The following is a 16,021-nucleotide window of genomic DNA, read 5'->3' on the forward strand; positions in this document are numbered from 1 at the left end:
TCTGATGGTCTGAAGGAACAAAACTACCACCTTGGGAATTTCAACAAACAGTAAAAGATTACAATTTTGGCCCTAAAGTGGCTGAATTAAAAATATGTGAAAGCAAAATGCTCTTTTATTTCAGTCCCTCGAAGCCTTATAATTATGCTTAATTTAATGCTGAAGAAAATTCTCACAGAAAATGAAATTAATTACACATGGAATCCAAGGCATATTTTGCTGAGCTGAGGTCATACTTGTTGACAAGTGTGCAATGCATTATTATTTTTTTTCACAGGTGCATTTTACAGAGAAAATCCTGGTTTATTTGCTCTCAAGCCAGTTAAGCTTAATAATATGTTACTTTGGCAACAGAGATAGGTTTGTTGATGGCTTTGAGCAAAATGCAGTAAAATCACTATTATAGAAATGTAGCAAGTTGCTATAAAAGTTAAGCACATTACAGGAGCAAAATTTGCCATCATTGCCAGGTAACATAAGAAATCATGGTATTGATATTGCTCTAAAGAAAAAATAATACTTCAAAACTTACTGTTAGCTGTATATCAGGTCTCTTATCCAGAAGAACCATGCCCTCACTAGGTAAGCCAAAAGATTTCACTTGGTAACTTAGGAAGCCACCATATGAAGAAAGCTGTAACAAAACGCACAAGACCAGAGATGCTTTACTGCGCTACTACTTGATAATAATCTTTGTATTCAAGTTTACCCCATCTTCCAGCACTGTAATATATCTATTCCTTGTTCTTTAGACAAAATTGAAAAAATGTATTGCTTGGAATAAATTAATTTCTATTTTGTTTACTTTGTGTATCTGACATCACTTTTTGAGCAATTACTGTTCTCTGGAAGGTTACCTGCATCAGGGGGTTTTTCCCATACTTGGGATCATGCCGTCTGTGTCATGGAGAAGTTACATAGTCACACGAATGTTGTTTTTCCCCTGACCCTACAGAATAGCTTTGGCTCCTCAAGAGCCGATGTCAGACTAACAACGGAAGTGGTAGTGAACCCTATGGACAGCCATAGGTAAAAAGGAGCAGTCAGATAACACATGTGTAAAGGTGGCTTTCATAGGCCAGCATTTTCTAAATTTACTACAAAATTAATCTAATCTGGAAAGCTCTGCTCCACCTTCTGGAGGACGGGACTCCTACTGCTATCAGCTGATACCAGCTCTGTTGTAAACAGACCTCTGCTGTAGGCTGAGCTGAAACCACACTTCTTTTGGCTCAACTACAGGAGACTACATGCAGTCTCAAACCCAACCAAATATACACGCTGCTGCCCAGAATAGACTTCGGCAAGTATGCTTGAATCATCTGACAAATAGCTTCCCTGGGTTCTGTATGCGTGACTCAGCTCAAAACATGTTGAAAGGAAAGGGAGCTCCAGGAACAGCCTACACAGTTTTTGTTCCAAGAAGAGTCTAGAAAGAAGGTTTGTGGGTACTAGGTGAAATCAGATGTTTTGCCAAAGATAGAGTACTTTGCTTTGCACCCCTTGCTGTTTGCCCTTATAGCTTATACTTGGTTTTGACATGGGAGGAAAAACTGCTTTGTCAGGTTTTGGTGTTCTGCAGGTAAGCACCAGCATTCAATCTACTCCTTTCCATATACTTTGATGTAAGAAAACACAGACATCTCAGTACTAAATTTTTTCCTTGGATCACAGATTCATAACTAATGCTATTACCTTCAGCCAACTGCATTTTCAAAAGCATCATTTGGAACATTGGCTATTTTTTGCCTACAAATGCAAGAAAACTCAAACTAGAGCTAATTTCCTGTTAAATGCACATTATAGGACTGCACCATATGACAGGCTGTTATGTTACTGCTTTTTCTTTTTTTTTTCTTTAAATGGGAAAATATTGGTGTTATAAACTATCCTCTGTATTCTATATGTACAGGATTTATTTTCCAGTGACAGTGTTGTCGTTGTAAATAAAAGCAAGTCATGCCTAGTTAGATACTGTGACATGGAACATAAAACTCAGAGCACTGCTCTTAATAGCTATGTTTAAAAAGGGTTGTTGCCTATGTTTTGTTATGTGGACAACAAAAGTCCTTTTGGTATGACACTGTAGTAGATAACACGCTTAAACATCAAATTTCTTTGGAAAATAATTTGTAGACATTGAAACAAGAACCTCTCTAACATCAACAAAAAGCATCCTAACTAAACATCAAGTTTAGTACCTCTGAGCATAAGAAAGAAGGATGACAAACATTTCTCTACTTTTTAAAATGAGGACTAAGAGGAACTTCAAAAATTACAAAAGTACTATCTTTAATGCTCTGGTGTCTATCCCATTTGTTTTCACTTGTCTGACAGTAAGATTGCATCTGAAACACCTGTGTCCTACAGCTGGCTGGCAACTATGGACACTGTCAGAGCTCCAAACAGGGAGAACCTGGGGGTCTGGCCTGCAAGCCACCGCTAGCAAAGTCCCCCTGGTCAGTGCGAAGGTATTAATGTGAGCAAAAGACTGCTCCTATGCACGAGTAGAAAGAGCAGCAAGCAGTTCAAAGAACACGATGTTTAGAAAACCAGGTGTTGCTCTTCCCAAGCAACATATCGAAAGCAAAAGGTGGGGGTTTTGTGTGCCACTGAGCACTTTTTATTTGTTTGGAAATCTGCCCAGGAGATACTATAGGGAGTCTAAAGGATACTCAGGCATATTGGGAAGCTCTGCATGTTCTGGGTTTCAGAAAAGCAGCTGAAGGTATCAGCTCCCTGAACCATAGGTCCTGACCATGCTGTTCACATAAAGACCTCCCTGGCACCAAGCAAGATGATTAATAATGTGTTACTGGATATAATTTTAACATTGTACTCAGAAGTAAAATATTGTGATTCCTGACATGACAGCTGAAAGAGACAAAAATCTTGTGAGGGAAGAGAAAGAAATGTATGAAAGAAAAACAATGAGACTCTTTTATCAATGATGCTGACAAAAAATGAATAAATGTTATTAGAATAGGTGAGTTAGGTGTCATTTACCTTCTCTCCCAGGTAAGCCGGTGGTGCTTTCCAGTACAAACTATGCACTGAAGCAGGCAACTCTTGAACATCAGCCACTACACTATTACTGACTGGATTGAACGTGACTGGAATGTCAATATTTTCATCCACTGCCTCCAAGCGCCAGTTCCTCATGTCCACAAACTAATGAAAATACAAAAAGGAAATAGAAGCTTGTCTCATCCTTTATTAAACTTTACCAGCACCAAGTAATGAGGATAAATTGTTTATCCTCTATAATTCCCTTAGCAACCCCTTCAGAGCCAGCCTAAAGTCTTTGCAGGATGGATATTGCAAGGATCTCAAAAGACAGTGTAAGTGGGACAGAGGTGCCAAAGCTATTTGGAATGCAGCAATGTGGTTTGTCACCTGCAAACTAAATTCTATCTTCAGCCATGTGAAGACATAACCCTTCTGGAGGTGAATATGAACTGTGTACACAAACCCAAGGATGTAATTTTAAGGTGCTTTTTAAAGTCCATTCCAAAATCAAATCGAGGACACCAACATAAAAGACAGAGTGTGGATCTGTTGTGGTAGGTTAACTGGGAGGGAAGGGACATGGCAAGATACTTTGAAGAGGCAGGCAATGTAGCCTAATATTTTGGCTCATTAATATATGTTTTATGTTCGTGGCTGCTATTTCATGAAAGACCATACATCCTGTTATTTATCATTACGCTGGGGGAAAGAAAGGGTAATGCATATGTACCAGAATAGTTCTGTGGTAGGTTGCCCTTGGCTGGCCAGAGCAATAAAACGAAAAGATAGACATGTTTTCAAAAACAGTCTTTGGTGAGGACAAATGGCCACTAGAGGAAATCTTCCTAAAGCAAATGGAAGTTTGCTATTAACTTCACTGATGCCAGATTTCATCCTTTGCTTGTAGACAGTAAAGTGCCACAATCTGGATTGCAACTAGTCTAAGTCCAAGCCTAAACTAAACTCCTCACCCATCACTCTAGGACTCTGCTTCTCTTTTTTCTTTCTCTTTCATTGTTTCAGGCAGTTGTTGGTTTTTTGGGGTTTTTTTTGGTCTTCAACCGTCTTACCATTCATTTATGCTACTAAAAATCTAGCTTCTCCCTCTTCTCTCACACTTGATGTCATGTCTCTTTTATAGGGAGGGAAGAAAAATAATTTTTACAATTATTACAATCTCTGTAGAATCTGTCACACATTTCTTAGGTTTCAAAATGCATCTATTATATAGACATGTAAAATGAAACACATGCTTATCAAAGCATCTTGAAGGAGATCATTGCCTTTAATGTTGAAATAGTGTCTGAAGATAAAGCAATGGAAGGCCAGCTCAACTTCAGTCCAACTAGTAATTTGTAAACAAACAGGTGAAAAGGACCATTTCTGCTGAAAGGCTGAACTAAATCTGCACTATTGCTTGCAGGATATTTCTCATCCTTAGAAACTAATAAAATACATTGTTAATTTTGGGAGAAATCTGGCATTTCCTTAATAGAATAGATGTAGGTTCATAATAGCAAAGAAAAAACCTATCGGATACACCTTGGTTCTACGACGATTTGTGCTGCGACAGCTGCTGGTTGCCCCAAAACAAAAGCAAGAGGTGCATCCCCTGGGATTAGAAGGGTCCAGATAAAAGGATCCTGGTCGACAAGTGTCACATTCTGCACCTTCAGTATTCTCCTGTTAAGGCATAGTTGAAAGAAATCTCAGCGCTTTTCTTTTGATTTTGGTGAGGCTCCCAAAATCTCCTGCACATAAAACAAATCTTCTGAAAGAATATTTATTTAAATGTACAGAAACATGAATGGAAATGTGTGATTGTCTGGATACACCATATTCCAAATGCAAATAAAAGTAACTTCTTGGAGACTATCTTACGACCTGTCTTCCTAGTTTATAAAGTGAACCACTGAGTAATAACCATTAGTCAGAGACAGCTGGCAACTTCCCTACCAAAACCCTCCTGCTGGCTTTTCCAAACCTACAATATAAAAGGTCACTTCTGAAAGTTCACGTTTATCACATTTAATTATGCATATCAGAACAGAATATTTCCTGGATATAATGATGTGGTGAAATGTCAACTGACATAATATGGCTAAAAAAAGCGTGGGACCTGGTTAACATCCAAAAGCCAAGATGCAGATGCATAAAGTGGATCTGTGCAGGGAACAGACTGCTGCAGTGAATCGATGGACATCTACTCTGCAGCTCTGTAACACCTTGCAAAGCCTAAGACCACCTGTACAACCAACGTAATTACATATTCAAAAATGCCATTTAACTGCTACCATGATAAACTCTGCACATACTGCAAGAGTAATGGTTTTGTACAGTTGCATTTAATTTATAGTGAAAACTTTATGATAAACTCACTACATTCACCCCATTAAATACAAAATAGTCACTGATGTGCAAAAAGATGCTTATGAACGCAGAAGTAATTTCTCTGACCTTGCAGTGACAAATTCCTGTCTGGGGATCGCAAACATCTGGTTCTGTTCCAGCTCTGTTACAGTTACACGGCACACAGTGTGGGAAACCGTAAGTACCAGGAGCACACTGATCACACTGTCGTCCTTTTATTCCCGGTTTGCATCTTTATCAATAAACACACACAGAGGAGGGAGTCAATAGAGGAAGCACGAATGGAGCAAGGAAGGGAAGATTAAAACAAAAGGCAGGTGGATCTTTGAAGTGATTGCATGGCTATGACACAACTTTATGATTTCCATGGAGAAAGACCAGCAGGTTAGTTTGTTCTCAGATTTGAATAGTGAGACATTTTAAATAGGCATGGAAGTGATTACAGATTAATTTGATTTTGAAGGATATAAATGCTCACAACAGAATTAGACTTCTGCAGCTATGCAGTGCTTGCAGCACAGAACTACTCTCTCTATACACCAAGGTGTGGAACATGGATGTTGAACATAGGTAAGCAGAGCTGGAAGATTTATAGCTGGAGGATGTGACTGGGCATTACTCAAGGCACTCACCTGCTAACAAAAAGGTGGAGAATCCCAGGCATATGAATAATTATGGGGACTTCAACCTGCCACAAGGCTTGGGTTAGTTTACAACTGTTCACAAAGGATAAAATCCACTTTGCTCACAGTGAAGGCCGAATACCTTGAATTTGTTTAGTTGAAGTACAGCAGGTACAAAAAACAATACCAAACTATGAACAAGGCTTGAGATAAGAGAACAGCTTTCTATGGCAGCAGCTACCTCATCCCACCTTTACAACAAACTTGCACAGTTCTGATAAAACTAGTGAAAATGTAGATTTGATGATGCCTCTTCCTCCTGTCTATGCTGGTAAACTGTCTGTACCAGCCCAAAGCAGTTTTCAAGAGAGTAAGGATCCATTGATGAAGAATGTCTGCCACCACCACCATCCACATCTTTACATTTTAGTTGTGATAACATAATTTTTAAAAATCTTAGCAAGCTGGTGGTGGAGTCTCCTTTGGATCTCAGCACCAAATTCATATGTGAACTAACACTATGAATTTAATGGAAACGAACAGTCGAAGTATGAGGACAAAGACAGCACTTCATATCATATATGAAAGCAATTACTCAAGTCACCAAGCAATGGGTGAGGTTTCTCAGAGTATCTCTGAATACATTACCCTACATACACAGATAACTGGCGCTGGATGGAGACTTCAAACTTCGTGTAATCCACAGAAAGAAAAGTATTAATCAGAATGTAGTAGTTAGCTATATACTTCAGCAATCAGTCCAAAAGTATGTGCTGAATGCCAAATTTTGCTTCCGAATTTTTTTACCAAAAAGCTATCATTTCTTTGATATTTCCAATCAGGCTGCACATGAAAAATATCACCATTATAATCAGGCAATACAGATTTTCACTGAAATGGAAAAATGTGACTATTTCTGTAAAAATTATTCTCAGTTTTACTCAAGTAGAAATGTGCTAAGTCCTTTCTTTGAAGTACTAGATCTCATCTGACTGAATTATTTATTTGCTTTAATTTTGTATAGTATTTATTTTGATTTTATTTTGTATTGTATGGGGAAAATGAAAGTGGAGATTAATCAGACTGAGAGCTACAGAATATGCTACACTTTAAACCTGAACCCCAACTCTGAAATATAAACAGATTCCTGTTTTGCTCTTGGGATAAGACAATTATTCACTTCATATGAAAAGGACAGACTTAGGAAAATAATTTAAATTTGGGAAATAATATAAGCATTCTCTGAAAATTAGTGTTCTCTATCATATTCACAGGCTTAATGTCAGAGCAGGAAGGACAAACTTCTCTTTGTTAGGACCCTAATGTAGCCAAACCAATCAAACTGAACTAATCCTGGCCTTACACAACCTACTGGCTATCAAGTATTCGTACTTGCTATTTAAGGACTTGATCTCCCCAAGGAAATAACAGAAATGTTCAACTACACTAATATGATAGCATTTGAATTAAGATCATTCCCTATGGTTGCGGGAGTATACTATACCTGTTTTAGAGGATATAAATAAGAGACTAAAACTAAAGAATTTATTCTCATCTCAGCATGACGAGCCACAGAAAAATAAGCATATGTCGTACAGAAAGCAAAATTTTAAGAGCATTTACCACCTATGGCTCCAATTGAACCGTATTTTCCATAAACACAGCACAGATCATCAAAGTTTCTCAAAATCCATTGCAAACATTCAAGCTTTACAATACTTGAAAACTGGACTTAAATCCAGACATCAGATTGTGAAAGGTCAGCTGCAAAGTTTTAAGAATGCGGGAAATCATGTACACCATCACAAATGATGTATGTGTCCAGAAGTCAGGAGCTCTGATCTGAGGTCTGCTACTAACCGACATCGGATAAGTCACATAAGCTGGACAGAGATTTGGTGACTTACCATGACTGACACGTCAAGTCACCAGCAAACAGAATGCAAGCCCAGGAGTCCTAAATACCACCATTAGCTACCTGCATAAACCAAGTTTCCACTAAAATATTGCAGGTGTTATCCCTGAAACAGCCGAGTCCTCACTATCACCAAGTGCTGCTTAAATCCGCATTGACCATCATCATAAGTTTCCCACATCCCCTCCAAATACCTGAAAAGAATGGCGAGGCAAGCCACTCGTGCATCATAACGCAGATAACCCAAACTTACTTGCATTGCCCGTTAGCTTTTTCACATTCTGGGTTTGCCACATTAACAACTCCTCTTTCTGAACAGTTGCAGCTCTCGCAGCCAGCAAGAGGGTGATAGCTGAAGTAATGTTTCTCACACACTTCACATTTTGGTTTCACAGTTCGCGGAGGGCAAATACATTTCCCAGTCACGTCATCACAAAGACGCTGCCCGCAGTTGCATACTAGGTCAAAGAAAATGTTCTACAAATCAATCACTTCTCAACTGACAATGATCAACTACTAAACTTGCATATGAAAAAAACACGCACAACCTTTATGTATAAAGGACATAATTCTTTTCTCTCTGTCACTAGTTTTAAGCTCAGGGTCATGGAAACCAACTATGTGACTCTAACAGTAGTTTCAAAGAGTAGCTGTAGTGCCTGGCTCTTTTCACAGGTTGGTTAACTTCCCCACAAGCATTATTAATCACTTCCCAAAACTGCCAAGGATTAAGCAACAAATAGTTCTGGTGTTAAGGGCACCACTTGTACAAAGCAATGTTTATAAACATCAAGTATAGTATCTGGGAAGGCAGCTGAGGACTGCTGGTATAATCTATAAATCTGCTGATGTTAAAAAGAGTAACAACAGAATATGAGAAACTAGGAATGCTGTGTCTCTGATTATCTGTGGAAAATCTTGGAAGGTGTAAACTGGGATACAACAGTATTAACATGGAAATGATGTGTGCAGTCAGCGCAGAAAAATCCACTTGACCGAAAGAGTGGCAATATGGATTTTAACCAGTTTTGCTGTAAGACTACTAAGGCTGATCAGACTAACACATGTGAAGGCACACTTCATCGTGAACTATGTGTGCTTTAAGGGGATTGAGTTACTTCTGCCTTAAATTGAAAGCTATGCTATGCTAAATCTAAGATGGCTCAACCAGCCTCTCATATGATCAAGCCCTATAAAGAAAATTGAGGCTGAGGTACCTATGCAGTAAAATCAGAGAATTAAAAGGTTGGGTCAGGTGCTGAATAAGTCTGAGCATGTACTTACACTTGCAGAATGGGAATCCATAATAGCCAGTTTGGCATCGGCTGCACTGACGACCGATGACATTAGGTCTGCAAATACACTGTCCTCCCAGGGGGCTGCAAGTAGGGCTCGTGGCACCTGCGCTATGGCAATTACATGGCAGGGCTCCATTGTTGTAGAAAGCCACTAGCGACCTTACAGAGTCCTTACAGAAGGCCGACGATTCTTCTGGGCTATTTAAATTGAAATATAAATCATGTAAGTACTGGCACTTGGGAATTGTTATTTCCCATTACGTGGGAATAACAACGTGTTTCCCGTAACATGTTATTTCCCAAAAGCATGCTTTGCAGTGGTTCAATAAATCACTGATCCTGTTTTTCAAGCAGTTCTTTGACATAAGGATGGCATCAGTACACATTCAAGGATATACTTTAATTAAATTAGTGGTGAATGGCTCTGAACATGCAGGTAAGGGATTTTTTTCAAAGAAAGTGTGTATATTAGTCATATGAGTTCAGACATGCCAAGCAAAATACCAAACACCAAAGATGGAAATACCAAAGACAGAAAGATGACGTAGATTGTCTTCTTTTGTACTATGAGCAATAAAGCTCGAACCTTAAATTTCATTTACAATAGAAAGTCATGGAAAAATGACTCATGGGAATTTAATGGGCCAGCATAAGCCATAAAAAGCATTTTAATGTAGCACAATGATGGGGATTTTATACATCTGTCTTTAACATTGAGTAAAAGTAATATTAATTCCCAGCTTGTTATCAACATTCAGTTTTTTAGAAGGCGATGCTTACTCAATATAGAAACTGTTTCCTCCACATTGGCTGATAAAATCAAATGACTTGTCCACTGTCTTTTTGTCAAGAATTTTATAACTGTAGATGTCTGCTGGAACAACTAAGACATTTTCCTTAAAACAATAAGAAAGCTAAATTGTACATTTCAGAGAAAGGCAAAAGACACAAGCTAAGGCATTTATATATTTAAATGTTGCTTCATTATGTGTTCTGGATTTTCTCAAAACCCCTAACATTTTAACTGAAAAAAACCAGGAAAATATATTCCTTATCTTTCCCCCCAGAGCTGTGATGCTACAAGCAGTATACAATAAAACCGGTGTATAGTATCTTAAAAATTTAAAATAAAGCAGAAGCAGTGCACAAGATCCTAAAAATCTGAAACACAACATTGCAAAAATTCTTTCTGTTTGGCTTTCATCTCTGCATCTATCTCTAAATGAATGGTGAAACTGAGAATAACATTTCCAAGTGTATTTATGCAATAAACATACCAGAACCAGCATTCTTCCATCAGGTATCGTCACTGTAACAGAGACTTTGGGTTCAGAAATTTCAAGCTCAATTTGGTTTTCTGCAATCACCTGCTCCCGACAGCCAGATATATGAGGACAGAACGAAGCACTGAAGGAACCTAGAAGAAAAAAAATACTGGGTTTGTGTGGCAAGGTTTTGGTAGCAGGGGTTACAGAGGCGGCTTCTGTAAGAAGCTGCTAGAAGCATCCCCTGTGTCCAATAGAGCCAGTGCCAGCTGGCTCTAAGATGAACCTGCAACTGGCCAAGGTTGAGCCCATCAGCAACAGTGGTAGCCCTCTGGGATAACATTTCTAAGGCAGCAGGGGGGTAAAAAAGACTGGGCACCTGCAGCAGAAGAAAGCAGTGAGACTATGTGAGAGCAACATCCCTGCAGCTCCCCGGGTCAGTGCAGGAGGGGCAGGGGGGGCTCCAGGCGCCGGAGCAGAGATTCCCCTGCAGCCCGTGGTGAAGCCCACGGTGGGGCAGGCTGTGCCCCTCAGCCCGTGGGGGTCCATGGTGGAGCAGATCCCCACCTGCAGCCCGTGGGGGTCCGTGGTGGAGCAGATCCCCACCTGCAGCCCGTGGGGGTCCATGGTGGAGCAGATCCCCACCTGCAGCCCGTGGGGGTCCATGGTGGAGCAGATCCCCACCTGCAGCCCGTGGAGGACCCCACACCAGAGCAGGTGGGTGCCCAAAGGAGGCTGTGACCCCGTGGGAAGCCCGTGCTGAAACAGGTTTGCTGGCAGGGTCTGCGGACCCATGGAGAGAGGAGCCCAGGCTGGGGCAGGTTTGCTGGCCGGGCTTGTAACCCCACGGGGGACCCGGGCTGGAGCCGGCTGTGCCTGAGGGGCTGCGCCCCGTGGGAGGGACCCGGCTGGGGCAGGCTGGGAAGGGCTGCAGCCTGGGGGAAGGACGCGTGAAGGACTGTCTCCCGTGGGAGGGACCCCAGGCTGGAGCAGGGCAGTGTGACAGGGAAGGAGCGGCAGAGACAGCGTGTGATGGACTGGCTGAAGCACCCATTCCCCGTCCCCCTGTGCTGCTGGAGGGGGAGGAGGGAGAGAAATCGGGAGTGAAGTTAAGCCCAGGAAGAAGGGAGGGGTGAAAGGAAAGAGGTTTTAAGATTTGGTTTTATTTCTCATTGTTCTACTCTGATTTGGTTGGTAATAAATTACACTAATTTCCCCAAGTCCAGTCTGTTTTGCCCGGGACAGTACTTGGTGAATGACCTCCTTGTCCCCATCTCAACCCAGGAGCCTTTCATTGTATTTTTCTCTCCCCTGTCCAGCTGAGGAGCGGAGTGATAAAGAGTGGCTTTGGTGGGCACCTGGCATCCAGTCAGGGTCAACCCACCACAACTCCATATGCCAAAATGCTGAGAAAGGAAAGGAGTTAGATAAAATTCAGATGCTTACCTGACCACACACGTCCCGCATCCACACGCACTTGCACAGGGAACACTGGGTATGCTGGCTGATAAAAATGTACCACAAATACATATCTGCCCAAGTGGGGCACTCTGCCACTCAAGGTAATCTGGTTCTGCAGAAACAAGAACAGCTCTGATAGTGTATTTGCTTCGTGATATTCTTGGGTTTATGAGCTCTGCTCTGTGCCACCTACCTGCAATGAAAGAGAGGGGGCTTAGCATCTCTCAGCAAGTTAAATATCTTCAAAGAATATGGCATTACAACTGCATGCTTCTATCTGTCTGCATGCCAAGCAATGTTCTTCTGCAGTCTGTGACAGACTACTGCGTAGTTTAGAAAGAAGCTGGCATTTTTGTTTCTCTTTCTGTATATTGTCTTTGTGGCTTATTCAGTCTGCAACACTTTGATCATATGACATCACTCGGTTTTGGTTCTCTTAAAGGGTTTCACCTATTTAGCTTTACCAAGAACATACTTTGTGACTTAGGAAACAAAGTTTTCAAAATATGAGATACCTGTAATGGTGTCAAGGTGACTCCATTAATTGAGTCAGAAGGTAAAGGGACACTCAGTGGATCATAGAGTATATTTCTCGGTACTTCAGAAATTTTCCCATCCTTGAATGCATCCAAAACCAAAGCTGCTGGTGGAGTTTCGTACACTGAAGGAATGCATGTTGCACTAAACACAGAATTATAGTAAGTACTCTTGGGGCCAGGAGAATTTCTTAAGCATCATAAAAGGAAAAGCAGTTGATTCACACAAGTCAATATACTAGACTGTATTACAATTAATAATGCTACAGTAACCCCTGTTACTCTTTGGATTCTATGGAAATGATCAGAAAGTAAATGAAAACAAGAGGTATGGATTTAATTCACAAAGGGGAAAATGTACATTAACTGATTTTATTCACTCAAAATTTCCATAATCTGAACAGTTTCAATGAAAAGGATTTGCTAAGGAAGATGAAACATAAGGGAACTTAGACTGTTAAAAAATTAAATTTTAGTTAATCCAGTTAGTTACATTCACCAGAATCTCTACTAATACTGAATTCTCAGTTCTACAAATATTTACATAGGTGTATCCTTTAAGCATGCAAGTTTTCCCACTGAAGTCAATGGAACTACTTAAGTACTTAGTTAAGTATACACTCAAATATTTGTAGAATTGGTGCCAAAATAAGTAACAGTGCTCCTTTGAAAGCATCCTTATTCCTGCACTGCTGTGCTTAACTATTTCTTCCTTGGTATATTTAATTCTGAAGAAGTTGATTGAGAGAAGTATTTTCTAAGACTGCAGGAAAAAATATTTTTGGGGGTCTCCTGCAAGTATTTGTTCACTGTTTGTAAGTACTCAACAGACGATGATTAATTTTTGCTCAAGACAGGCCCAGAACTGGAACGGCAAGTACATTTCAGGGCCAGGACTGAGACGTATTTGCCAGGCCTGTGTGGGAAATCACATGCAGCTTCCACTTGTAATACTGTTAAACTGAGCCAAGACTCCGCATCTTTCATCTTGGTGAACACTAAACACCTTCAGGAAAGCAAAAATGCTGCCAGATAATGGTCTTAATAACAGCACATAAACATACAGTAAACCATGCAAATAAAACAAGAGATTAAACCCCCCCCAAAACACAAAACCAAAGTAAAGGGTACACATTTCTACATTAGTTTTACTTTAAATCATGTTTTCCACCCAGCCTCTTTCTCCCATTTTACTCAGAATATAAATGCCCAGGAATGCAGTAAAGGACAACTACCTTCAGTCTCAGAAAGCTGCTCTCAGTTGTAATACTCTGAGTAGGAGAATTAAAGCTGAGATTCAATGCTATGCATGCTTGGAAGCCAAGTAGAGTCACATGCTTTTATCCAATTTACTATCCAGATTTTTCTGTTTCTATTTCAATTCACCCATTATATTAGAAGCTACTGTCTGGATAACTATTAGAGCTAGTCACCAACTCTTTCTGCCTCCAAAGTCCTATAAATGATGTTTACTTTTATTTTGAGGCCCTTCCCATTGCCAGATCAGTAGGAAGAACGCCTTAGGAGCAGCATCACAAGGGACATCCTGGGGACTGCAACAAGAACTGAAATGTGGGCTCCCTAATTTGGAAGCTAATTTGTTCCTGTCTGGCCCAAAGAATAAAATACACGGAGAGGGGAACAGCTTCAACAGGACACAGCAAGTGCTCTGCAGAACCCAAACCTGACCACTTGGGGGAAGTGGAAGTTCAAGTTCAGATCTCCACAACAAGAGAAGAGCCATGGGTCAACCAAGCTGGATATGAGTGCTCTAATTACTGGTCCTATACAAGTAGAAGGGAGGAGAAGGATCACCTGGCGCTCCTGTGTGGGATGAATGCTGAGGGCACACCTATTATACGGGCCCAAGGGAATGGCTTATTTGTGAAGTGGGGGGTTACATGTTGGGTAGTTTGATACTGCCAAGTTGAGTTGGTGGATTTGTGTCTGAAAGGGCAGTCACATCCCCTACCTAATGATAAATTAAAGCCATTTTTGAACAGCTGAAGCAGTAACAGTAGAATGAAACTCCAGATGGAGCAGTAAGCATTTCAGGCCACCAAAGTAGCAATGTATCTCCACCTATCGTACCAGACAGCAAGTGAAAGATGTGTGTTTTCTAATACATCAGCACTCAGTAGTTCAGAATGGCCAGGAAGAGGCTAGTATTAACAAAATCCTGCACAAATATTGTCTAGATTAACACTAACACTTCAGCTTTTTTACAAATACTACTTTGCAAAAGTGGCCTACAAATCAACTCAGCAAAGAATTAAAATCCCATTTACTCTGCCTTTCAGGTTCTTCAGAAAATATGAAGGATAAAACCAAGCAAGTTACCTTCCATCACGGGTACTCTTGTAAGCAGCTATGCACTGTACTTTAGGATCCACATATTCTGGAGAAAATTCTTCAGCTGATACAATGCAAACCTTGTGCTGAAAAATAAGCACAAGCCACAATTAATAATTAATACTGTAAATAATATGGCCAGGCCTGAACGGGACAGATGAAGCCTAATTTTAGCATGGAGAGACCTGAGCTCAAAGCCATGTTCTATCATGCACTTCCTACAAGGTTTTGGATCCCTTTACCTGCCTGCACCTGAATGCCTCCGTGTTGAATTGCCTTTCTCTGTCCTTCTCAGGTGAGCGCTGGCTGTTCAGAAGTTAAATAAATTAAAACTTAAGTATATGTATGGCAATGGGAATGACAGAAGACCATCTCATGGGGTCAGAAGCTAGGCAAGGAGCATACAGAGGTGGAAGGGAAAAGCCCTCACCTGTGGTGTTAGAGACTTTTGGACTGGGGAAATTCCCAGACCTTCTGAAATGCAGGCACAAACACTTGCTTGCACAAAGTCCATAGGAGTGAGTTTCAGTGACACCAGGATTTCTCCCAGTAGATTCAGAGCTCATTTTAAAAGCCAAAAAAGACTGCATATGATTTTTAATTTTTTTTTTTTTAAACTAAAACTAGACATGAGCAAATGAAGCTGTGGTAGTCCTGCTGTAGCCATGGTGGTAAGGACATACTGGAGTGCTTATGGGTAGACACAACAGTCTGCACTAATAAAACATACTACCTACATTTATAAAATACATAAGTGCAGGTCACAAAATTTGTGCATGAACTATCTGAAAAGGAAATAAAGATGCCTGATAAGTATAAAATAACTAGCACCGTGTATTAATATAAATAACAATTGCATAGGGAGAACTCACTAATGTACAAAGTGACTCAGCTTAGAAGCAGGTCCTAAGGGATCAGAGCTTGTGTTTTAGCAGTAGCAAGCAGGGACTAGAAACCCTTTATAAGCTAGAAGGCAGAGTGCTAAAAGTTCCTTTTCATGGGCAGCAAACATTGTGCCTGTCCTGCATGTTAGGACCCACAGGGCTCCTGCAGAACAAGGTAGTCTCTGAAGCTTTGAACTGCATTATATGAGTGCCAAAAATTTAGTCTGAAACATGGTCTGGGTTTAGAGAGCTTGTATGCATCAGCGTGCAATAAAGACTATGAAGTTGTAAGAGCCTCTCTTGAAAGC

The 16,021-nt window shown here is 40.5% G+C and overlaps 1 protein-coding gene across 1 annotated transcript in view; it reads right to left on the reverse strand.

Moving 5' to 3' along the window:
* Positions 1-16,021, reverse strand: part of LAMA3 (laminin subunit alpha 3) — a 123,068-nt gene that overhangs the window by 47,239 nt on the left and 59,808 nt on the right. Inside the window, exons 28-38 of the mRNA XM_055800349.1 lie at positions 14,818-14,915; positions 12,457-12,622; positions 11,927-12,053; positions 10,493-10,632; positions 9,996-10,111; positions 9,202-9,413; positions 8,171-8,375; positions 5,467-5,611; positions 4,552-4,692; positions 3,007-3,171; positions 533-634 (exon numbers count right to left, since the gene is read on the reverse strand). Of these exons, the coding sequence (XP_055656324.1) occupies positions 533-634; positions 3,007-3,171; positions 4,552-4,692; positions 5,467-5,611; positions 8,171-8,375; positions 9,202-9,413; positions 9,996-10,111; positions 10,493-10,632; positions 11,927-12,053; positions 12,457-12,622; positions 14,818-14,915 (1,617 nt within the window). The remainder of the gene's footprint in view (positions 1-532; positions 635-3,006; positions 3,172-4,551; positions 4,693-5,466; positions 5,612-8,170; positions 8,376-9,201; positions 9,414-9,995; positions 10,112-10,492; positions 10,633-11,926; positions 12,054-12,456; positions 12,623-14,817; positions 14,916-16,021) is intronic.

Source organism: Falco peregrinus, chromosome 3 (assembly GCF_023634155.1).
Source record: "Falco peregrinus isolate bFalPer1 chromosome 3, bFalPer1.pri, whole genome shotgun sequence".
In the NCBI taxonomy this organism is placed as follows: domain Eukaryota; kingdom Metazoa; phylum Chordata; class Aves; order Falconiformes; family Falconidae; genus Falco; species Falco peregrinus.